This window comes from Lutra lutra, chromosome 17, assembly GCF_902655055.1.
Source record: "Lutra lutra chromosome 17, mLutLut1.2, whole genome shotgun sequence".
Taxonomy (NCBI): domain Eukaryota; kingdom Metazoa; phylum Chordata; class Mammalia; order Carnivora; family Mustelidae; genus Lutra; species Lutra lutra.
The window spans coordinates 990,767-1,013,428 of record NC_062294.1 but is presented as its reverse complement, the minus strand read 5'-3'; the positions used below and the strand labels follow the sequence as shown (position 1 = coordinate 1,013,428).

Genomic DNA, 22,662 nt, shown 5'->3' with positions numbered 1-22,662 from the left:
GGGGTGGAGAGCTCCAGGTCCGTGGGAGGAACAGCGCTGAAGCCCTTCCCAGTTCATAAAGCTCTACAACTCAGGCCCCTTCCGAGGACCCTCTCCTCTCCCAGCAAGGCAGCAGACCCGGAGTCAGCAGAGGATAGGGCTGGAGAACCCGCACGGCCCTGTGGGGGGGTCCAGGACACAGCGGGGGCCCCGGCAGCAACGCCAAGGACACTGTGTTACCTACTGGGAGCCCAGCCAAGAGCCCCGGGCCCTGCGCTGCTGGCCGAAGGTTTAATTAGCAGGGGGCCCGGGCGTTTGGTTTTCTGGCTCGAGGACTTGCCAGGGCCGGCGCAGTCAGCCAGGCCCTCCCCATACCGCCAGCTCCGTGAAGCTGCACCGAGGCCCGGGGGGGGGGGGCTGGTGGCCACAAGGGGGACGAGGAGCCTGTGGGCACCAGCCACAGACCTGCCCCTCGGTCCACACCTGTCGGGGGAGCCCCTAACCGCTTATGGCCCTGCGGCCCCTCCCAGCCACACCCAGTCCCAGATGGCTTCCGAGAAGGGAGGAGGGCGCGGCAGAGGGATGGCGCTGCCCTCTTGTCGGCGTGGCTGGGGGCGTGACCTCGTGGGGGTCCAGGGATCTGGGGACCCAGTGGATGGCATGGCCCCCCCTGCCCCGGTAGGTTGGGCGCCTGGAAGCAGGCCAGTGGGTGAGGAGCACGGGCAGCCTGGCCTCGGGGACTGTTTGCAGACCTACTGACCCCAAAGTGTCCCGAGTGGGGTCACCCTTGGATCCCGCTGCAGGCCCGTCCTCGCTGGCTGGGCAGAGGCATCAGGAAGGCTCAGCATCTCTGTGCTCTCCCCTGGGAGGCTGCTCGGACGCCGCACCACGCGCTCAGATGGCGAAGACCCCAGGCACAAGCACGAAGCCCGCCCTGCCAGCAACGGCTCCTTCACGGCAGCCCCAGGACCCGCCCGGCTTCCCAGGGAAGCAGCAGGGCCTGGGGCCGTCACGTGGGCGTCGCGGGCTGTCCCCGGGAAGGGTCCGCGCCCGGCCGCCCTGCCGGACCGGCCACCGCCAGAGCGCTCTGCACAGAGGGCCAGGCCCGGCTCCGGTCTTGGGTGGGGCCCACATCCCGTGGGGAGCTCTGACCTGGGGCAGCCACAGGTAAACAAGAAGGGGCGGGTGTCCAGGAGGGACGTCTCTGGACCCGGCCCCACATGGTGCCCCCACCCACGTCTGCCAGGACATGGTTTGGCAGCACCCCTCACTCTGGGCCACCTAGAGCTGGGCCTGGCCGAGGAAGGGACGACAGGGAGGGGGAGCTCACACTACGGTGTCCCCAAGGCCAGCAACCCGCAAAGGAAGCCCCTACCAGACCGGGGCACGGGGCCCAGGGGGCTAGAGCCCTCTGGGTCTTCACCTGGGTCAGACCTGTCCAGGACGCTCACCAGGTCACAGCTCTCCCGAGTCCTTCCTAGGGACGGGCTGGCCTCCTTTAGCCACAAGGAATGGGGCTCCCCGTAGAGCGGCACCCCAGACAGTGACGGGCCGACCAGGCCAGCCAGTGTGGAGACCTGCCCCTCATGGCTGTGCCCACCTATTCCTCCCTGGACGACAATGCCCGGCCCACGAGTCCGGTCACAGGACAGTCAGCTCCAGACAGGGACATGCTGACACGCTGAGCCCTGGGCAGCGTGAGGACGTGCACAGAGCCGGGAGCGGGAGCAGCAGCTCAGGCTGGTGCCAGGTGCCAGTCGGAGCCCCAGGTGAGGACACCGGCGTGCCCAGTGACACCCTCCCTCCTCGTGGGAGAGAGCACTCAGAGGTGCGGGAGGGGCCGGGCTGGCTGGGTGGGGGGCACGAATCCCCTGGGACAGCAGCTACAGGCCTGCCCTTGCCGGCGACCGAGGACCTAGGGCACGGACACGGCAGCGGGTCAGCTCTGGAGGGGGAGGGGGAGGGGAGGGGGCTCTCTAGAGCATCACGGGCTTCAAGAGGAGAGGGGTGCCTGTGGCCAGTCGGTTAGAGGAGCGACGCTCGACTTCAGCTCAGGCCACGACCTCAGGGTCCTGGGATCGAGTCCCGCCTCAGCTCTGCGCACAGAATCGGCCACAGATTCTCTCCTCTGCCCCTCCCCCACTCACACGCTCTCGAAAACGAGATTCAGACGAAACGATCCACAGAATGGAAGCACGTGTCCCACGTGCCCCCTCGTCACCCAGGCCTGGGGGCTTCGGAGCGTGCGGTGAGGCCCCAGGTCGCAGACAAGCCCTCAAGCTGACACGAGTCCAGAGCCCTCGAGAGCCAAGCTGATCAGAGCAGACGAACGGACGGATAGACGGACGGAGGGAAGTTGTGAGTAAACACAGACGCTGCAGCCACACCACCCCCTACCCCGAATTCCAGGCTAATTGACAGGAATGATGTGTCACAAGGCCACAGCACATGGGGCCTCTCTGTCTGAGCCGGGCACCCCATCCCCACAGGTGCAGGCCACCCAGCCCCTCATGCAGGGATAAACCCCACCGTCCAACACTGGGGGGGCCACCGTCCCTCATCCTCGACAGCGGCCCCACGGGCAGCCGCTGGGACCCCGGGGTGAGCACCAGCAGCCGGGCAGGGAGTCAGAACGAGGGTCCACACACAGCCCACACACAGTGCGAGGCTCAGGCTCAGGGACGGAGATGAGGGCGTGCCCCCTCCGGGTGCACGTTCTCCTGGGGGCAGTGGAGGACAGCTGCGGAGCACACAGAGACACGGGTCGAGAAGGAACCGGTCAGTGCAAACAAGCCAGCAGGACAGCCTCCCGGAAGCCCTTCCCTTGGGGGCAGATGGAATCTGAGCCCAGAGATCCCTCAGAGGATGGTCCAGTTGCAAAGGCCCTGGGGTGGAAATGCTCTTGGGAGACCGAGGAAGGCGGCGTGCCACCCAGGCTGAGTCTCAGCCGCAGGAGCCTGGGCCCTCCCCAGGCCGGCTGGCTGCAGTGTTCTCCGTCACGTTCTTCACTGCACCAAAACTGACCATAACCCGTGGTGTCCAGCCACGGCCTTTAAAGCGGGTTCCCAGGCCAGGCCACCGGCATCACCCGGGAATTTCTCCAGCTCTACGAGGACAGGAATGCGCCTGATGGACTCAGAACCCACGCTCCAGAAGATTCCCTCGAGACCCGAAGGGTGCAGTGCATCCTCCTTCCAGCTCAGAAGCAAGACCATGACCATTCTTCTCGACCAATTCGCCGCACCTGTCTCTGGCTTTTTATAAAGATTTACTTAGGGGTGCCTGGGTGGCTCAGTGGGTTAAGCCTCTGCCTTCGGCTCAGGTCATGATCCCAGGGTCCTGGGATTGAGCCCCGCATCGTCTGCTTCCTCCTCTCTCTCTCTGCCTACTTGTGACCTCTGTCTGTCAAATAAATAAATGAAATCCTTAAAAAAAAGATTTATTTACTGTAGAGACAGCGTGCCAGTGTGGATGAGGGGAGGAGCAGAGGGAGAGAAGCAGACTCTGGGCATGTCAAGGAGCCCCACGCAGGGCTCGATGCCATGACCCCAAGATCATGACCTGAGCTAAAACCGAGCATCACTCGTCTAACCGACTGAGCCCCCCAGCGCCCCCATGCCACTCTTCTGACGCATGCGTCCACCTTGACAGTGTGACCTGGGATGCCCCCTTCAATGGCAACGGCCTTCTGTTCCCCGCATGGCAGGGTCCCCTTATCCTCTGGCTCAGCTTCCTTCCTGCGAGCACCTTCTCCCGGGGCCCAGGACAGAGTCAGCGTCCAGTGGGGTCACTGGGGCGGCCCAGCTGTGGGGCAGCTTCTGGGTCATTCCACACCTTCTCACGGTTCCCCCCTCAGGGCCAGGGCTGTCCTTCCAAACGTGGGGGTCCACCCCAGGCTCACCAGGGGCCACATCTCCCCAGATCTAGGCCTGGGACTCAGGGTTGGGGTGCTGACTCAGAGCCTCTCCCTGTGACTCAGCTGGCCCACAGCACCCCGAGTCCCAGCCTGTCCAGTCCGGCTTGGGCCCGGTTGGCCCTGCTTTCTGGGGGCCCTTCCCAGCAGGACAGAGGAATGCCACCTAGCCACCTCCTGCTGTGGGTGGGGCCACTGGCCAGGTGGGGGAGGGTACGCTCCGGGGCTGAGGGAGGATGGTTGTCCAGTAGGAGCCTGACTCAAGTCCTGGCCCCACCTTCCCCATGCTGGGCCTTGGTCTCCCTCTTAGTGAAATGGGACAACGGGCAAAGGCCCCACGACCACCTTTCTCCCCAGCAGACCCCCCCCCCCCGCCTCAAGTGTGGAGCCTGTCCCCAGAGCGCAGGCCATGGAGGAGGGCACGAGCCCTTGTGAGGCCAGTGTGAGGACCAGAAACAGGTCACATGGTGGGGGGACCTGAGACGTCCTCTCCAGGCTGCGTCACAAGGCAGGAGGTCAGGGGACTGGCAGAAAGCCCAGGGGTGTGCTGAGAGCCGCGTCCTGTGCCGGCTCAGGACAGGCGTGTGTAACGGGCGCTGGGGCTGGGTGTGGCGGCTTCTGCTGCGACCTGGGGAAGTGGGTCGCGCTGAAAAGAGCAGACTGTGAGCAAAGAGACGATCGTCCCGGAGCCACCTGGATGCAAGCCCCCAGGGCTGAGGGGAGGCCCCTGGGAGAGAAGGAGTTCTCTGGGGCGGCCTGTGGAAAGTGGGCTCAGGACTGCGACACCCCCACCCCGGCCCGCGGGGCCCCGCCACGCCGTCTCTCCTGCGCGTGTACGACCGCGCTGCCCGGGGAGGGCATCCTATCCGTCCCCGTCCTGCCAGTCCTGCCGCTTGGGCGGGCCCGCCCGGGGTCACGTTCCACACGGCGACAGCAGGCCGGCCCGCCAGGCTCCGCCACCCAGGCCCAGACGGCTGCGGGCTCGGGGGACGGGCCCCGCGTGCTCTCTGGAAACGCAGCCCCTCAAGAAGCCACCCAGGGAAGAGTCAGCACTGTCCTCTCCCGACAACCAGCCGCTGCAGCAGGGGCCCAGCCCACCCTGCCCTAAGCATCCAGGCTCTGCCCCCTGCGTGTGACCTGTCCCCACCGGCCCACCCGACACCCCCGACCCCTCGTCCGCAAGGAGCTTTGGACATAGAGTAGCGCAGAGAGCGTGGAGCACAGGAGTCCGTGCCCCGGGCCAGCATGTGCTCTGCCGCGGGGGTTCCTGTGGTGCGGGTGACGCTTAGCTGCCCTCTGTCCCTCTCCCTCCTCCAGGAGAAACACTCGTGGGTTTCAGGACAGCCCCAGAAAGAGCCCCTGCTGAGCTCCGGGACTCCATCCCGGGTCACTCGCAGGCAGGCGCTCAGGCCGCAGCTGTCGTCTGGGACAGGAACAAGGAGGCTCCAAGCTTGGGGGCGGCGGGGTCCTGCGAGCCCATGGCGGCCAAGCTTGAGTTCCTGAGGGACCAGAAGCCAGAGCCCCGGCCGCCTGCCCTCCTGCTGCCTGAGGCGGGAAGCCCGAGCCTGCAGTGGGGACGGGAAGCCACGGGCTTCGCTGGAAACCCCCCGCCCCCCACATCTCAGATCCCCGACACGCCACGCACTGGGGCCGAGCCGCGCTAATACATCCCTGGTGGAGGGGGGGGGCCCCGACGAGAAGTCACAGACTACGGCCACTCAGCCAGTGAGCGACAGCGTCAGGCTGGACCGTCACCACCCAGCCCCCGACGCCAATCTGCAGGGCGGCTTGGGCCTCCGTCCCCACAGCAAGCGCCACTGTCATGCCCCCTGCCCAGCCCGTCACGGCCTCCTTAGTCCATCGGACCCACCAGACCAAGGTCTGCAGAGCAGGACCCGCAGCCTGAAGGTCGATGTGGTCTCAGGCCAGGGCCCAGGACCGCCCCCCATCGCAGCCCAGCCAAGCCAGGGCCCAGGGGCAGCATTGGCTCCTGGGCTTCGAGGAAGCGCCCCAGAGCCCTGGGCGAGAGCAGAGCGGAGATCCCCACGCCCTGGGGGTGATGGCAGGCGGGGACAGGGCTGGCCTGGCCCGAGCTATATGTTCAGTTCCTGGAAAAAGAGGGACACGCTGCCGGCTCACCCACTGCATCCTGTTTTTATGGAAACTAATCTAATTCCTAACCACGCAGCCAGTGGCAGACGCCCGAGGGGGTCCTGAGAGGCCACGGAGAAGGGGCGCCTGGGAGGCAGGAGGGCTCACTCGGCCTGGCGGCTGGGGACAGCTGCAGCCCAGCTCCACTTCCGAGGGTCAGAGCCTCGGTCCCAGGGGAGGCCCGGGGATGACGGGCCTTCCCGGCAGGGAGGAGCTGGCCGGCTCGTGTCCACCGCAGCCTCAGCTGGACCCTGAGCCAGGAGCGTCCGGGGGCAGCCATCACCCTCAATGGGCTGGTCAGAAAATGCCAGGGCTGCCACGGCCTTCAAGGACCTATCCCTGACCTGGCGGCCTGGGAACGGGTGCCAGCCCCACCTACCCCAGAGGCCGCTGAGGGGTCTGACACCTGTCCAGTTTGCTCTGTGAATGAGAAGCATGCTGGCTGATGCCCCTTGGGGCCTGTGGGAGCCCCAGAGTGACGGCAGGTCTGGGAGACTCGGCCACCTGTCCAGTGCCGGGAAGTCCTGGGCCAGAACCAGGCCTTACTGCCCCCCCCCTGCTCACCACCACTGCTCCAAGCCCTTCCTGCTCCTAAAGGGGGTGGGGCAGGAGGGAGGAGGACTCTGCGGCATCAGGCCAGCCCTGCCCCAGGCTGCCACATCCCCAGAGTGCGGGCTAACACACAGACACACAGAAGGGCCATGGGGCTCAGGTTCATCTCCTCCCTCGGCCGCGGCTGACAGCGAGAAACCATTGAGGTCTGGGGAGAATGGGTCGGGGGCCAGGCAGGCCTGCAGAAACCTCTCCATGCCTCCCCCATGCTGTTTCCATCTAGGGGGGCCTGAGGACAGGGACATCTCCACCCATAAGCAGACATGGTATCCGCTGGGGGGCTCCCTCCCCCCACACTCTGCCGGCCACACCACCCAAGTCCATCCTCACAGCCTGGGTCTGGCGGGACCCTGCGAGAGCCCGACAGGCACCTGCCATGGGCACCGCCCGCCGCCCATCCCCGCCAAACCAGCCCCCAGTCCCTGGTGCCCCGAGGCCAGCCCCACACCATGCTCCCTGACAGGCCCCAGAGCCCCGGAGCTGACTTCCAGGCACCGTCTTTCCAGCCGTGGGACTTGGAACGTGCTTGTCCTCTTCAAGCTGATTCTTCGGTTGCTACCTCAGAGGACAGCGAGCACGGCAGGCATGCGGCGGGTGGAGCGGGCGGCCAGCCTCACGGGGCGCTGCTGTCTCGCTCCTCCCATCACCAGCTCTGAACCCCATCCGAGAGCAGGGAGTTGTCTCGCAAGGCCAAGCCCTCTGTCCTAGAGCTTCCCGGCCAAGACTGGAAATGGTCCCCAGTGTACGGGGCCAGGCATCCTCCTTCTGTGAGGGCACCCGAAAACTCCCCAGCTGTCAGGGGCACCCACCACCCCAAGCGAGGGCTCTATGCGTGGAGAGAGACATGCCCGCCCCGCCCACTCCCTCCCTCCCTGGGCCACACACACCCCGGGCTGGGAAGGACCATCCTGCCAGCGGCCCATAACGTCAGCCACGACATGGCCTTGCTGTTGTCCCGTGGGAGCGCCCAGCAGCCGTGACTCAGCCAGATCCGGCAGGTTCCACTGCCCTGCCCAGGGGGGGCCTGAAGCTGGGCGTCTTCACCCTACCAGCTGCCACCTGGGCTCTGGAACGTCACCAAGCTGCCCCAGATTCCTGCCCAGTGAGAGCACGGACGTGCTTGGAGGGCCCTGGTGAAGAGCGTCCTAATTAGAGCTGGGCCCTGTGAGACGCGGGCGCAGCCCCCCCAGCCCCCCCAGCGCGGGACCGCCCGCAGGGGTGAGTCACGGACTCCTCAGTGCACAAGCAGCTTGAGGCGGTGAGGGCTTGCGGGAGGCGGCACCCTCCTCGCCTCCCAGGTCAACTTCACAAGGCTCCCCTGCTTCTCACACCTGGTGGGTCACCCGGAGGGCCACGAGGCCAAGTGGGGCAGGTGCTCAGCTCGCAGCTGGGGCACAGGGAGGCCCTGGACGGAGGGGCGGCTGCTGGTGCTGAGCGCCTGCACCCATCAAGCAGGTACGCCCCACTCCCGAGGAGAGGCATTCGCGGCCCAGAGAGGCTGTGTCCCTCGTCCCAGGGCACCCAGCAGCAGAGCCAGATTCGGAGCCGGGTCCAATAGGGCCTACGTGGAGGAGCTTCCACTGGCTTCACAGGTGGCGTCACAAACCATGGGTCTGAGAACACGCACGGCAGACACGAGTGAGCCTGAGTCCTTGCGTGGCTGCTCCCGGGAGCCCCCCAGTGACAGCGTCCAGGACAGGGCAGAAGTCAGCTGAGGTCCCAAGGCTTCCCCCCGGGGGCCCCCACTCTCCACCTGCACATATGGGGCCACAGGGCGGGGCTATGGCAGGACACGGATCCACAGAAGTGCCACAAGCCATGACAGACACGTTGCTGTCCCGGGGCCATCCTGGAGGGAGGCTTTACTCCCCACAAGGCCACTGGCGTGACCAAACCGCCACTGTCAAGACTCTGGGGTCTGGCACCTTGAGGCTCCAGGGCTGACAGCCACGCCTGTGGTCAGAACTGGGAAGAGGGGGTAGGAGTCCCGGACCCTAGCACGGGGTGGCCAGCGAGGTTGCTGGAGCCATGTCCCCTCGCCTGGCATCCCGGACAGCCGCGTGAGCTCCTGCTGCCCAGCCTCCGGCCAGCATCACCACGAACACCAGACGAGGAAATCGGCCTCCAGTGACAGGGACCGCCAGACAGGCCGCAAGCCCCGTGTCCCCAGAAGCCGTGCCCGGACCTCGAGGCCTCTGCCAGAGGGAGCCCACAGGCTGCAGAGCTCTGGCTCCTCCCCCGTCAGCGGGTCCCGGGGCCCCCGCAGCCGCCTCCTTCCCTCCAGGATGACCCGCAGCTCTGCCCGCGGCCTCAAGTCACCCTGGGCAAAGGCAGGAGCTCCTGAGGCCACTAACTGGGACATGCCTGCTCCTGGCTGGCCCCCTTGGCCTCACCGCCCTCCCCACAGGGGCCACAGGGCCCTGCTCCCAGCCCCTGCAGACACGAAGGGGGGCGCAGTGGCTCCTGGCCCCTCAGGATGCCAGGAGCCTCTCTCAGTCACAGTCCGACCCATCGGGCCCACAGCCTGACAGGCCTCTCCGCCCCCAGTGAGCCCTCCGAGGAGCGTGTCCCCCTCTGGCATGTGACTCAGCTTCCCCTCCACACAGGGAGCCTGGGAGTACAGACGGTGGCCCTGACGGTGGAGGACGGGGAACCGCGGGGCACGAGCTCTGCACACTCAGTTCTCAGTTAGGGCAACGGGCGGCGGGGGGCGAGGAGAGGAGCCTCCGTCCCAGGATAGGAGCAGCAGTTGTGAGGGAGCAGAGTGCAGACTCCCTCCCCCAGGGGCCACTCCACCACCACAAAGCCAGGCTCACTCTGGAAGGACTAAGGGCGGCCCCCACCCCCGGGGTGTCTCCCCCTGCAATCTCAGAGGGTAGGACAGATGGGTGGGTGCTGGGTCTTCAGGGAAGGAGGGCCTGGCGTCCTCCCTGTTTCCTCAGGCACAGGACCCAGGGACACAGGACCCATGGCTCTCCACCCACCCCCAATGTCCAGGATCCCGCGTGGAACCACCAGGCCAGACAAGGCGCCCACCCGTGGCTTCCACGCTGGCTAGAATCATTCTCAGCAGGTCACACTTGCCCGTCGCCAGGATGAGGACAGTGACCTTACCAAGGTCAGAGCGACAAGCTTGCTGCCCACTGCGGAAGGTCCCCACGGGGCCCCCAGGACACGGTCCCTGGATCACCACACCCCCCTGCGCTGGCCCCCCACTGGCCCCTGCTCCTGACCCTCAGAGATTACCGCCCACCCCGCCCACCGCCCCCTGGGCCGGCAAGGTGCGCCCGCCGATAAGGTCTGGGACACGGTTCAGGGAGGACAGGAAGTGTCAGCGCACAGGGCTCCGGAGCCAGTGGGTAGGTGTGACCCCCGCCACCAGGGGCATCTGAGGGCACCCTCAAACGGCACCCATCTGACCGGTCTCCGGCGGCTCTGCTCACACACCCCTGCCTGCAGGCCTGTGCCGGTTCAGGAGGCCCAAGAGAAGGCCGGAGCCCAGGAAGCCTTGGGCAAGGACTCCCCCGCCAACAGGCGCTGGGAGCGTGAGGAGCTCGTGGGGGGGGCAGGAGGCAGGAGGACTGAAGGGCGTGTGCTGTGAGCAGCGTCGCAGGCCCCGGGTCGCCCTGTCCTGGACTCAGAACCGGACTCCAGAGACGCTATCCCTGGGGAGAGTCGGGAGGAGGAACAACAGGCTATGCACAAAGGCAGCGTCTGTGGGACGGGGGAGGCCTGCCCGGTCACAGCAGTGTCCCTTTCCAGCCGCCAAAGGACACACCCGGCATCCACCAGGCAGCCCCGGGGAGGCCAGGTAACCCTGAGGCCCAGCCATGCGGGCCGCTCCGGGGACTGGACACCACGGACCCCGCCCTCAGCGGCCGCCCGTCAAAGGGTTGGAACCGGCACAGCCGTAGGCAGGACAACCCTGCAGCGCGTCCAGCTGACGAAGAGCCTAGAGTCTAGACCCCGAAAGCACGCCCGCGCGTCAGAGATAAGACACGCACCCCAGTGTCTTTAAGCAGGCGACTTTTCAAGGCACATCCCAAGAGGAGACCCTGAAGGGGACAAGGGTCACCTGGTGTCAGGGTGACACAGACTGAAGCCACGGGACACACGTCACAGCCACGGATGGGCGACCGCAGGAGCGCGCACAGCCAAACCCAGGAAGACGAGCAGAGGTTGTCTCGGGGCGGGGCGGGGGGGGGCGGGGGGAGGCACATGAGTCAGAGACTCGGTGCAGGCCTCTGTGCCTAAGGGACCCGCCAGCAGGAGGGGCGGCCGGAGCGAGGTCTGGGGCCGCAGGTGCAGTTCACTAGGGACCGGGCAGCTGCTGCCCCAGGGCATTTGCTCTCGTGGAACCGCAGCTAGACTAAAATCACGAGGGCACAGGGGTGAGCTGCTCCTCTGTGGGACAGCGCGAGTGCACACCACGGCCTGGGGACACAGACCCAACCCGTCCCGGCACAAAGCCTGGCCCCCTGGAGTGCCCTCAAGGATCCGGGCCCCAGGCCACCGCACACACAAAGGGAAAAGCAGAGACCAGCTAGGCCGGGCACCGCAATGGCCCATTTCTTTTCCCTTTAAAAGCTCCCTTAGGTGCGCCTGGGTGGCTCCGGCTGTGGCTGGTGGGGATCTCAGGGTCCCGGATGGGGCTCCGGCCCAGCGGGGAGTCTGCTGGATTCCGTCCCTCTGTCCCTCCCCCACCGGAGCCTTGCACTCCTGCCAGCATGCGCGGGCTCTCAAATAAATAAATAAATAACCCTAAAAGAAAAAGGTCTCCCTCTCATGTGGTTACAGTGATGCATTTAGACGGCGTGCCAGCCGTGAAGAGAAATCAGATCCGTGAGCGAGGGGGACAGGGGCTGGTGGAAAATTTGCACAGGGGAAGGAGAGGCTGCCTGTCACAGGCCCTGCTGGGTCCAGCGGGCGAGGGATCCAGACCTGGGCCATTGAGGCTCCTCTTGGGGGCCACCTGCCCGGGGACCCCCCATCTGGCCTCTGGTGGCTCCCACAAGCCTGAATAGTGTGCCCCATTTTCTGAGCTGGGGAGGGATGAGCGAGCTCCCACTGGGGCCCCACAGGGCCAGGCTGGCCGGGTAGGGAGCGCTGCAGGGATGAGCCCCGTACAGAGCCAAGGGGCGGTCCCCCCCACTGGGAGGCCCCAGTCCCCCAGCGCAGCCGGCTGGCTCTAGGGCCGGTTCAGCCGCCCTTCGCTGGCAGAGGAAACCACAGGGGTGGCTGAGGCAGCTGGTCCCTCTTTAGCCTGAGCCCAAGGAAGGACAAGTGACCCTGACTATATATACTTACCGAAGAAAACAGCGCGCACGCAGAGCCCGGTAAACAGCTAGCCCGTTAGGGGGAACCTAAAAATATTCCCTATAATTATGTCATTAAAACACACCAGAAAAATTGACCCACCCCACTCAGCAAAGTCCCCGCGAGACGGCTGCAGGGAGGCAGGAGGCCACGCACGTCGGCCTGAGGGTGCCCTGGCGTCATCCAGGGGCCGGTGTGGCCGGGACCGCGGCCCCAGCACGCGGGGTGGCTCTCACATCCCTGAGTGGGTGGCTTCCCCCCAGGGCCGAGGGCTGCCGCCTGATCGCAGCCTCACCGGCTCCCGGACAGAAAGGGAAGCTCCTTGGCTTCCATCTCCAAGAGGGGCTCTCCAGGACAGCGCGGGTGTGGTTCCCCAGAGTGGAGAGACACCCATACGCCCCATAATCAGGGGCCACAGGAACCAAGGGCCTCCTTCGCAGGGAGGGACGGAGGGGACACGGAACCACGGGGTGCGGACCCCCAGGGCACATCTGTTATGCCTGGAAGGGGGAACACCACACACGGCCAGCCGAGGGAGGCTTCCTTCCAAAGCACCTGGGGGAGACAGGCTCAGGGCTAGGGAGGGAGCTTTGCCTTATCTGATGGAAATGTCACCATTCCACGGAAAGTCATGTAGGATTTGTGTAATTAAAAGCAAACAGAAAATCAAAACGGGAAGCCTACACCCTGACTGTCCCCCACCCCTACCTCCTACCTGCCACCATCAAGGGATGAGAGCCTAGAAAGGATGCAGCCCCCCACCCCTGCAGCACCCCCATCTGCCAGGCCACTGCTGGCTGCTCAGTTCCTTCCAGACAGGGGACCACCTCCCCAGCCTGGCTGCCAACTTCCCTCCTCCTCAGGTCCTGGGCACCCCCAGCCCTGCCCAGCCCCTGCTCAGCCCAGGGCTTGGACTCTGTTTCCTAAGGTGTAGCTTCTGGCTCCATCTCCCTCCCCTCTGTGCTTAACCCAACAAGCCACTGGGAGGACCCCCAGATGACCCCTGACAGCCAAGGAAAGCACAGACTCCTTAGAAGCAGAGATTGAGCCCTGCCCCCCCCCCCGCCACAGATCTTGGGCTCCTGGCTCCTGCCCAGAGCTCAGTCCCCCGAGACCCGCACGAGGGAACGCTTGAATGAATTTGGGAAACGCTCCAGAACCGGTGCAGGTGGGCACCGCACGGTGGCTGGGGGCAAGCCTGCCCAGGACACCGCACCCCCCCCTTCCTGGGAACCGCCCGCGGCTGGTGGGGCAGCCCCAGGGTGGGTGGCCCTTTCACACAGCTCCCCAGACCCCCGAGCGGGCTGCTGACCGCCAGCACTCAGGCATGGCGTGCGGCACATGTGGGAAAGCGCTCTGGGGCTCTTGGCCCATGAGGACTGTGTGTGGGAGGCCTGCCACCAACGCCCCCCCCAGAGCCCGAGACACCACAGAGATCAGAGACTCTCTGGGAGCCGCCTTCCAGCTTTTATTATCTAGTTTACAGGGAGGAAGCTGGAGCCCAGAGAGTGGTGAGGGCTGGCAGGTTCGGAGCAGGACACAGACCCATCCTGCAAAGTCAGATCCGCCTCCCAGAGACACCCCCCACCCCGCCCGGCCCCGCCCCGCCCCCGAGGGACCAGCGCACCAGCAGGTGTGGCGCTCACCTGCTCCGGGACAGAAGACGTTTCTTGCCCAGCTTCCTCCTATCCTACCTGCAAGATTTCAGGTGAGTGAATGAGCCCCCCCACCCCGCCCCCATCAAGAAAACAACTCAGGGAAGTTCAAAAGTCTAGAGCTCAGGTGCGGAGCAGGTGGTCCTGCCAGGCCCCACCCACCGCCCCGACAGCAACGCCCACACGTCCCCCGTCCCCCACTGCGGTGTGCTGCCGCGGTAATCGCTTCTGGAAGCCTGAGGTGCCTGCCGCCAGGAAGTCCGGACGGGCTTTGCAAACCAGAAGGAAAAAGAGCTCCGTTAAAGCGACGTGGGGCCGCCCGGGTGGCTCAGTCAGCTGAACGTCCGCCTCTGGGTTTCGGATCTTGGGATCCTGGGATCCAGCCGCCCCCCCCACCTCCCAGGGCTCTGCGCTTGCGGGGGGGTCTGCTTGTCCCTCGGCCCCTCGGCCCCTCGTGCTCGCTCGCTCTCTTCCAAAAAAATAGAACGTTAAAAAAATATAAAGAATCTACATAAACAACGTTTACGTATTTCTAAAATAGGTAACCCAGGAAAGACCGGCATTTTGTTGAATTCTAAGGCAAAGGGGGGTCTCTGAGAACCAGAGTGGCTGGGGGAGGCTTCCTGCGGGCGGACGCTCCCCCTGAGCCCCGAGGTGGCAGTGGTGAAGGGGCTTCGGCGCCCTCTGGGGGGCCGGCCCATTTTAGGACCCCACCCCAGAAGGCGGCCGCTGCAGCAGCTCCGGGACCCAGCAAGGTAGAGTCAGGAAGACCCGCCCTTCCTTCTTTCCGCCTTTGAGCACCAGCAGCAAATTTAGTGCTGGGTCAGAACAGGAGACGCCCAGGAAGCAGCCCTCGGGGCCAGGATCTGAGCCGGGGACTCCTCCCACCCCCAGAGAAGACACTTCCTCTGCAGGACCCTACCGGGCCAGCGTGGGGCTCTCCATGTCTCCCTACCTGGGGGGTGACCACGGGTGACCCCGCCCCATCCTCAACACGCACACAGGTGCACGCACACACCTGAGGTCCCGTTCACCGGCCCGCTCAGACCAGCTGACTCATTGCCCTGTCCCCACCGTCGCCCCCAGCTCCACGGCCACCCAGCTCTAGGCACCTGCAGAGCCGGGCCACGGAACGGGACGAGCTCCATGGTGACCGCCCCGCAACCCCATCCTCTCACAGCCTCGCTGCCTGATCACAAGGGTGTGCAGACGGTCATGATGAAAAGAAGGAAGTGTCCCCTTTCTGAGCGTTTCTCAGTGACAGTGTGGCACAGGTGACGCCCTAGGGTGCAGTGGGAGTCCGAGAGAGAAAAGCCATATTGCCCCACCGCAGGGTTTCCCGGAGTCGGTGGCAGTTACCTCGCTCTACCACCTGCCTTTCAGACCACGGTGGCAGTTTCTGGTCGCCCCCGTTAGGTCAGGAGGCAGGAGGCGTGGCCCAGTCTAAGGCAGTCACAAGACGTCCTGCCATCTCCCTAGAAGCTCCCAGCTCAGGGTCCTCTGCCCCCAGGGCTGCGCGGACAACAGGGGAGCCCCGAGAGGCCGCCGTCCCTGCCGGGGAGCTGGGGGGGTCTCCAGCATGGGTCAGAGGCAGGCAGGCTATCTGGGGAGTGGCGTGGGGTGAGCAGGGGGCACTCCAGGATGACTCACACCCTCACCACGGCCACGGCGGGAACTGGCCCAGGGCACTCATGACTAACAGCCCGATGCCTTCTCCAGCATCCACACACTCACACTCAAAACACAGTGGAACTACCCATTTCCAGCCAAAGCCCATCACGGGATGAGGAGGGGCACGGAGATCGGCAGAGTCGATGGCTCCCTGCCCATCAGGGGGACAGCAGGACGGTCCCAGGGAGCTGCCGACACCCAGGACGGGAGAGCCGGCCTCGGTCAGTACCGCACTGACCTCCCCCCCCAGCTTAAGAAAAAGCCCTGAAGCCAAACTCCACACCCGGACACAGAACCACGCGGGACACGGCCTGGGTCAGTAACTGCAAGAGACTCTCCGAGGGCACTTTTGTGCTAACAGAGAAACGGAGGACAGGATATAGTGAACTAGTCACCCACAGTTGAAAAGCTCCCCAGCTGCCTTGGGTAGGGCCCACAAGCAGCCAGAGAAGAGGGCACCCCCCGGCACCCACATGGGCACCAGCTGGGGGCCAGAGAGCCCAGGAGCCCCGACTAATGATCAGGCCAATACACCCAGGCCCCAGGGCCACCTCCGCTCCACCGCCTGTCCTGGTACAGCCCGCAGGCCAGTTGTGGCTTTTACGTGTTTGCACGGCTGGAAACAATATCAGAAGAGTTTGTGATATGAAAATATTTACTCTGTGCCCCATGACAGGAAGAGCTTACCATCGTGCAGCAGGGGTCTCCACCACCTCCACACGGCCTGCCCTGGCCTCTCGGGTTCCCGTAGGGCAAGGCCAGGCTAAGGCGGCCACAGGTGCACTGCGGGGCAGAGGGGAAGCTGCCCTTTGAGAAGCTTACTGTTCCCCCCCCCCAGCGAGGTCCAGTCTGCTTGTCCGTCTGTCTGGCTGTCTAGAGGCAGGAGGAACAAAGCCAGCCAGCACGGAGAACGGGCCAGGTGACCCTGTGCTCTCCCCTGAGCTGACCCCGGGCCGCCCTGTCCACACACCGCTGACTCAAACTCTCCTCTCCGACCTCAATGCTTGCCATTGATTCCTGTCCCGAAAAGTCCCCCGTTTCACCGTCTTTCACTGCTACAAATCAAAACACAGTCTGTTTGGGAGCCCAAGTGCAGGCCGCTCCGGAGCCCTGGCCCCCAGGGAGGCCAGCTCCCACCTAGCCCCGAGGCTGGCAGAGGCCCACCTGGAGGGAGTTCAGAGGCCCTGGAAGGGCTTCCAGAAAAGAAACACCCCCCCCCACGCTCTGATGGACTTCCACACAAGGAGGGACGTCCACAAGGCAAACCATGCCCTGTTCCCCCAGTGCCTTGACTCAGACTGCTTTCCAGCTCCCAGCTGGCAGACACGGCCCCACGTGGAGGGGCTGAGGGCGGGAGACCAGGGGAAGGGTGGAAGGCCTTCTCGGGCATTCTGCCCTGGGCACTGACGAGGCAGGAGGGCCGCGGGGGATGGGGCTTAAGAGCCCGGGGAACCCAGGGACGCTCCCGCCCACCGCAAGCGGGGAACTGTGGTGCCAGGGTTGGGGGTCGTGGGCTCTAATGCCCGGAGCCTTCTGGGGGCTGCTCCTCCCCCAGCGCCAGGCAGGCCCTGTGGACTGAGCCAGGGCAAGGGAAGGCCAGGGAGGAGCCTGCAGTACCCTTCCCGCAGCACAGGCCAGCCCCAGGCCGCGGGGGTGGGGCCGGGCCGGGGCGCGGAGGGACGGACGGACGTTAGTTCTGCTCCCGAGCCTCCAGATTAAACAGCTCCAGGCAGGAAGCCCGCCTTCTCCCAGATTGGTCAGGAAGTCATGATGCAAGTTTGCGCTTTTCTTTTTTTTTTAACACGAAAGAGGGAAAGAGATTCGTGCCCCCCTCCTCGGCGTTCCAGCCTCCCCCAAGAGCACAGCGGCCCCTCCGGCGCCCCGACACCCCCGCGTCCCTGCCGAGGCCCCGGCCGCTCTCCGCGCGCTCGCCGGCCCGCACCCGAGGGCACCCGGTGCCACCTCACCCCCGCCCCGCCGCCGCCCTCCCGGCCTCCCCGGCGCGCTCATGCTTCTGGAATGCGGGCGCCGCGGGCCGCGCGTCCCGGCCCGGGAAGTCGGGAGCTGGGACGCAGCCCTCGTCCAGCCCGGAGACCCCCGCGCCCGCGCCCACTCACCGGCCAGGAGCGCGAGGGGCAGCAGCAGCCAGTAGAGCGCGGCGCCGAGCACGTGCCGCTCCATGCCCGGGGGGCCCGCGGGGCCGGCCGGGGGTCGCTCTGCCGCCGCGGCGCTAGGGGGACATGGCGCGCAGGGCGGGTCGTCGCACGTGCCGCGCCCCTCGGCCAGGACCCTCGGCTGGGCGGCGGCGACCCGAGCGCCTCCGCGGCCGCCGCCGCCGCCTTCTCCTCCTCCTCGGCCCGGGGCTCGCCGACCCCGCTCCGGTGCCAGCCGTGCCCCGCGGTGGAGCGCAGCGCGCGGCTCTCGGGGCTCGCGGAAGCCTAGCAGGGCCGGACGGCTGCTGGGCGCTGCGCTCCCGCCCCTCGGCCCGCGGGCCTTTATAGGCTCGGCCCCCCGCTCGCCCGCCCTCCGCGGCGTGCCCGCCTCCGCGCTCCTCCGACGGCCCGCGCGCCCGCTGCGCTCGGCGCCTCCGCGCGCCCCGCCGGCCCTCCACGCCCGGGAGCCCCGCGCGCACACGCCCCGGGAAGGGCTTGGTCCCGCCGCTCGCGGTGCGCGCACGAGGGGCTGCCCAGCGCCGGGGCTTCCCGCGCGGCACCCCACGCCCCACTGCGCCCCGCGTGGCCCGAGCGACTTTCGCTTTGCTCCCGCACACGTGAGCGCGCAGCGCCCCCTGGGGACCGTGGCGAGGGGTCGGGGCTGCAGAACCGGGGCCCCCACCAGCGGCTTTGCGCTGCCGATCCCTTTGCTGTAGGAGGACAGTGACCCCAGCGGGAGCCCCGCCTGGGCCTGGCGTCCCCTGGGGTAGAAGATAGGGTCTGAGTCCGGGCTGTGCCGGTCACCAGACCCTCCGTTTGGCCTTTGCCACCGTCGAGGTGAGCTTGGGGAGGAGAAAGGGGAGGGCCCCATGGTGTAAGTGGCAGAACCCACGTGAGTGTGGTCCTAGGCCCCAGCCTGGGCCGTACCAGGGCATCAGTGAAGTTGGTGGGTGTGGTTGGGGCCCCGGGAGCCTGGGGAGCCTGCGGAGCCTGCGGCCAACACCGACCCACCCCACACCCGCCTCCGCCTCCTGGTGACAGCCCCAACTCAGACCCAGACCCTCCACTCTTCAAAGGCCAGAAATGCTGGGGTATCTGGTGGCAGAGTCCGTTAAGCCTCTGACTCTTGGTTTGGGCTCAAGTCCTGATCTCAGGGTCATGGGATGGAGCCCCACCTGGGGCTTGGCACTCAGCCCAGAGTCGGCTTAAGACCCTCTTTCCCGGGGCGCCTGGGTGGCTCAGTGGGTTAAAGCCTCTGCCTTCAGCTCAGGTCATGATCCCAGGGTCCTAGGATCGAGTCCTGCATCGGGCTCTCTGCTCAGCAGGAAGCCTGCTTCCTCCTCTCTCTCTCTCTGCCTGCCTCTGCCTGCTTGTGATCTCTGTCAAATAAATAAATAAAATCTTAAAAAAAAAAAAAAAAAGACCTTCTTTCCCTCTCCCTCTGCCCCTCTTCACTGCTCACTTGCTCACTCTCAAATAAATAAACCTTTAAAAAATAAATAACCCTTTTTTTAAAAAGATTGTATTTATTTATTTGAGAGAGAGAGAGCACAGGGGAGGGAGAGTCAGAGGGAGAAGCAGACTTCTTGCTGAGCAGGGAGCCTGATGCGGGGCTCAATCCCAGGACCCCGGGATCACAACCTGAGCCGAAGGCAAATGCTTCACCAACTGAGCCCCCCAGGCGCCCCAGAAATAAACCTTAAAAAAGAAAAGAAAAAGCGAGAAATACAGACTTTCAGAAGTCTGGTGTTCGATGCTGACCGGTTTTTCTCCCTTCCTCTTCTGCCTGCTTGTTCACACGTTAATTCCTGCTGGCCCTGTGTCTGACCCTGGCTGTTTTTTAGAACCTATTTTCTAGAACCTTGGGGTTCTTCCCCAAGGCCCGAGCCCCAAGGAGGCTGGGGACATAAGGTCCAGCTGTGTGGGAGGCCCAGGACCCACCTGCAAATCCTGGCTAGTCCCAGCCTCTAGGAGAGGCTGTCTCCTCTAGGAGACAGCTGGTGCCAACCTTAAGGGAAGCCAGCTAGGGCCATCCCTTGGCAAGGGTTGGGGCCAAGGTCTCTGAGCAGCAGCAGCAGCAACATCAACAGAAAGGACTAAACCGCCCACGTTGGTGCTGCCAGCTGCTGGCTACATGACCCCAGGAGGCCTCCCTCCTCTCTGTGCCTCACAGAGCATCTGTGACATGGGGTTGTGGCCCCGAGCAGCAGGGGTGTGGAGATTTCAGAGCCACAGAGAAATAGACTGAGAAGGAAGGACTATTGTCTGTCCCCTCAGTTCCCTCACCGGGCCACGGGCTGGAGCGAGGAGTGCAGATGGAGAGGAAGGCCCTCTCAGAACACGATGGAAATGGGCAGAACAGACACGAGCTGGAATGAGGCCTCCCCTTACTCTTTCCTCCGCCTGGCCTGCCTTTGGGAGTGATCGTAGGGGTCCCCACACTCAAGACACTGATGTCTACCTGCATAGGCCACCAAGGGACGCTCTGTAGGTCTGCCGGCCTCGTCCCCAACCACCCAGCTCTCCCGCAGCTTCTCAGAGGGCTCCTGCCCCAGCACACCACCTTCACGGTGTCAGAAGGCAGACCCCCTAAAGCGGACAGGTCGGCACCCCCAGCCCATGAGTCCTGGCTCACCCCTGCCCTTCTCTGGGGTCTGCCCTCAAGGGAGCAGTAAGACAACTGAGGTCAATAAGGTGTGAGGGCAGGCTCTCCACTCAGACATGAGAGGGGTCTAGGCGTACTTTAAACTGGGGATTTTGGAGTCTGTGCCTAGGAAGGAAGACCAGGGTGGGCCCTTCTCCCCCTTCTAGTGCTTCAGAGGGATCAGCTGTTTCCCATATGGGGGGCATGAGATAACCTTGTTTATATAAAGAGTTTAAATGCAAACAAGAAAGGAGGGGCTGGCTCACTCGATAAGCATCTGCCTTCGGCTCAGGTCATGGTCCCAGGGTCCTGGGATCAAGCCCCGCATCGGGCTCTCTGCTCAGCCAGAAGCCTGCTTCTCCCTCTCCCACTCCCCCCCCCCATTTGTGTTCCCTCCTCCTCTCCCTCCCTCCCTCTCTCTCTCTCTGAGTCGAATAAATAAAGTCTTTAAAAAAGTTCAAAAACTGCTCCTTTACTAAGTCCTCCAAAGGCTTAGGATACGAGGCTTCTGACCATTTCCCAAGAGCAGCCTCTGAGGCCTGGAAGCAGGACACAGAGAATGAGGGTCAGGGGAGGGGAGTTCCAGAGTAGGCAGTCCCAAAGCCCCCACCCAGCTTCGGGGACCAGCTCCCCGTGCTCCTCCCCTCCCGTTCAGCTTCCACACAGGGCTGCAGAGAAGGGGAGGCCAGACAACTTGTCCAGCAGGTGTGCTCCCTGGGGAACAGAATGCCCGAGTCCCAGGACTGGGAGCAGGAAAGACTGGGCAGAACCGGACTCCTCGCTCACAGGAGTCGGGAGAGAAATTATAGTGTATCCTGCAGGAGAGTTGCAACTCTGTATCAGTGAGCATCTAAGATACAGTATTACAGCTAAGAAAGCCCCTGGAGGGCACAGGAAGCCGGCGAGCCCGAGAGAGAGACACAGGGAGAGGATGAGAGAGGGAGAGGGTCGGGGTAGAGACACAGAGGGAGGAGAGGCAGGAGGGAGAAGGTGGGGGTGGGGAGAGACAGCACAGGCGCGAGGCCGCACGGTCAGGATGGGAAGAAACATAATGGTCACTGGCACTACTTAGATTTTTTGCTATATGCATGTAATACCACCTTTCACAAAATAAATTTAAATTGAGCATACCAGGGACGGCTTTTCAGAAAAAACTTTTTAAGATTTTATTTATTTATTCGACAGAGAGAGATCATAAGTAGGCAGAGAGGCAGGCAGAGAGAGAGAGAGAGGGAGAAGCAGGCTCTCCACCAAGCAGAGAGCCCGATGCGGGGCTCGATCCCAGGACCCTGAGACCATGACCCGAGCCGAAGGCAGAGGCTTTAACTCACTGAGCCACCCAGGCACCCCAGAAAAAGAACTTCTGACCTGCCTCCTTGCTGGGCAGGGGAGCAGGGAGTGAAGCTTCTGGCCACACCACTGTCACCTGCAGGTGAGGACAGAGGGGCTGGGGCCCGGGTTGGTTGTCATCTGGCACAGAACACGCCAGGCTCTGAGTCCAGCCTTCCTGAAGTCCCACCACCCCACAACTCAGTCCTACTAAGGTCACTGTTCTTTGTGAAATTCATAACCTTGTCTTAAAAGAGCAAGAGCGGTCAGCTCCCCAAGGGACAAAGGACCAGGGCGCGGGCCATCACGGGGCCTTGACCCCTCAGGATTCACTCTTCCCCAGGGATAATACAGGCGTTGTTATCTGCCCACGCTCAAACATGAACTCAGGAGGACACCACCCATGTGTCCACAAACAGATGAACAGATCCCGGGAAGGTTACCCAGCCATAACCAGGAGCGAGGGCTGGCCCACCCCCCAGCTGATGACCCATGAACACACCGTCCCAAGCGAAGATGTCAGACACCATGTGATCCTGTTCGCTCGCAACGGCTGGGATAGGCCAACGACACGGCAACTAGACGATAAGGCCCCCGGCCCGAGGGAGGGACTGGGGAGTTATTACTTAACGGGGCCAGAGTTTCTGTTGGGTTGATGAGAAAGCTTGGGAAATGGTGGTGGGTTGTGCAACCGCGTGACTGTGCTCTGCGGTGCCGAGCAGCAGCTCCGGAGGGCGAATACGGTAAGTCTTCCACTGCATGTTTTTAGCCCAGAAGCAGCTCACTGAGGACACATACTCCAGGTTAAGATGGTTTCTCAGCAGCGCACCCCGAGTCTTCCTCCCCCGACCCCTGGAGGCTCCCCAGACCAACCACATTCTCTCCTTCTGCCAAACGTTGTTTTCCTGACGGCTGGCCAAGGACTTGACGGGCTTTTGCGGAGCTATTTCCCCGAGTACATTCCCTTGCAGTCCCCTCTTTCCTGGAAGCGAAGAACGGGAACCGGTCCGGGGAGAGTCAGGGCCCACCCAGCTGCCGCACAGAGCCAGCCTCGAGGAACTGTCCCCTCTGTCCCCCCTGCCCACCCAGAACTGGCCTGGTGAGCCTGCGTCCTTGCTGCCATTCAGCTTTGTCCTTGGTCAGGTCGTGACCGGACCAGAGTCAGCAGTGACAACAGGTCGGGTCTGGAAACCACCTGCTGGCCTCACGGACCGGCCGAATTGGAGCCCATGATGCAGA

General features: G+C 64.3%; 1 protein-coding gene across 5 annotated transcripts in view; it reads right to left on the bottom strand.

Annotated features, from left to right (window-relative positions):
- Positions 1-18,336, bottom strand: part of PIEZO1 (piezo type mechanosensitive ion channel component 1) — a 51,264-nt gene extending 32,928 nt beyond the window's left edge. For all 5 annotated transcript variants that reach the window (XM_047710054.1, XM_047710055.1, XM_047710057.1 and 2 more), the window contains exon 1: positions 17,415-18,336. In XM_047710054.1, coding sequence (XP_047566010.1) covers positions 17,415-18,321 — 907 coding nt within the window. In that variant the 5' untranslated portion in view covers positions 18,322-18,336. The remainder of the gene's footprint in view (positions 1-17,414) is intronic.
- Between the last annotated feature and the right edge of the window lie 4,326 nt (positions 18,337-22,662).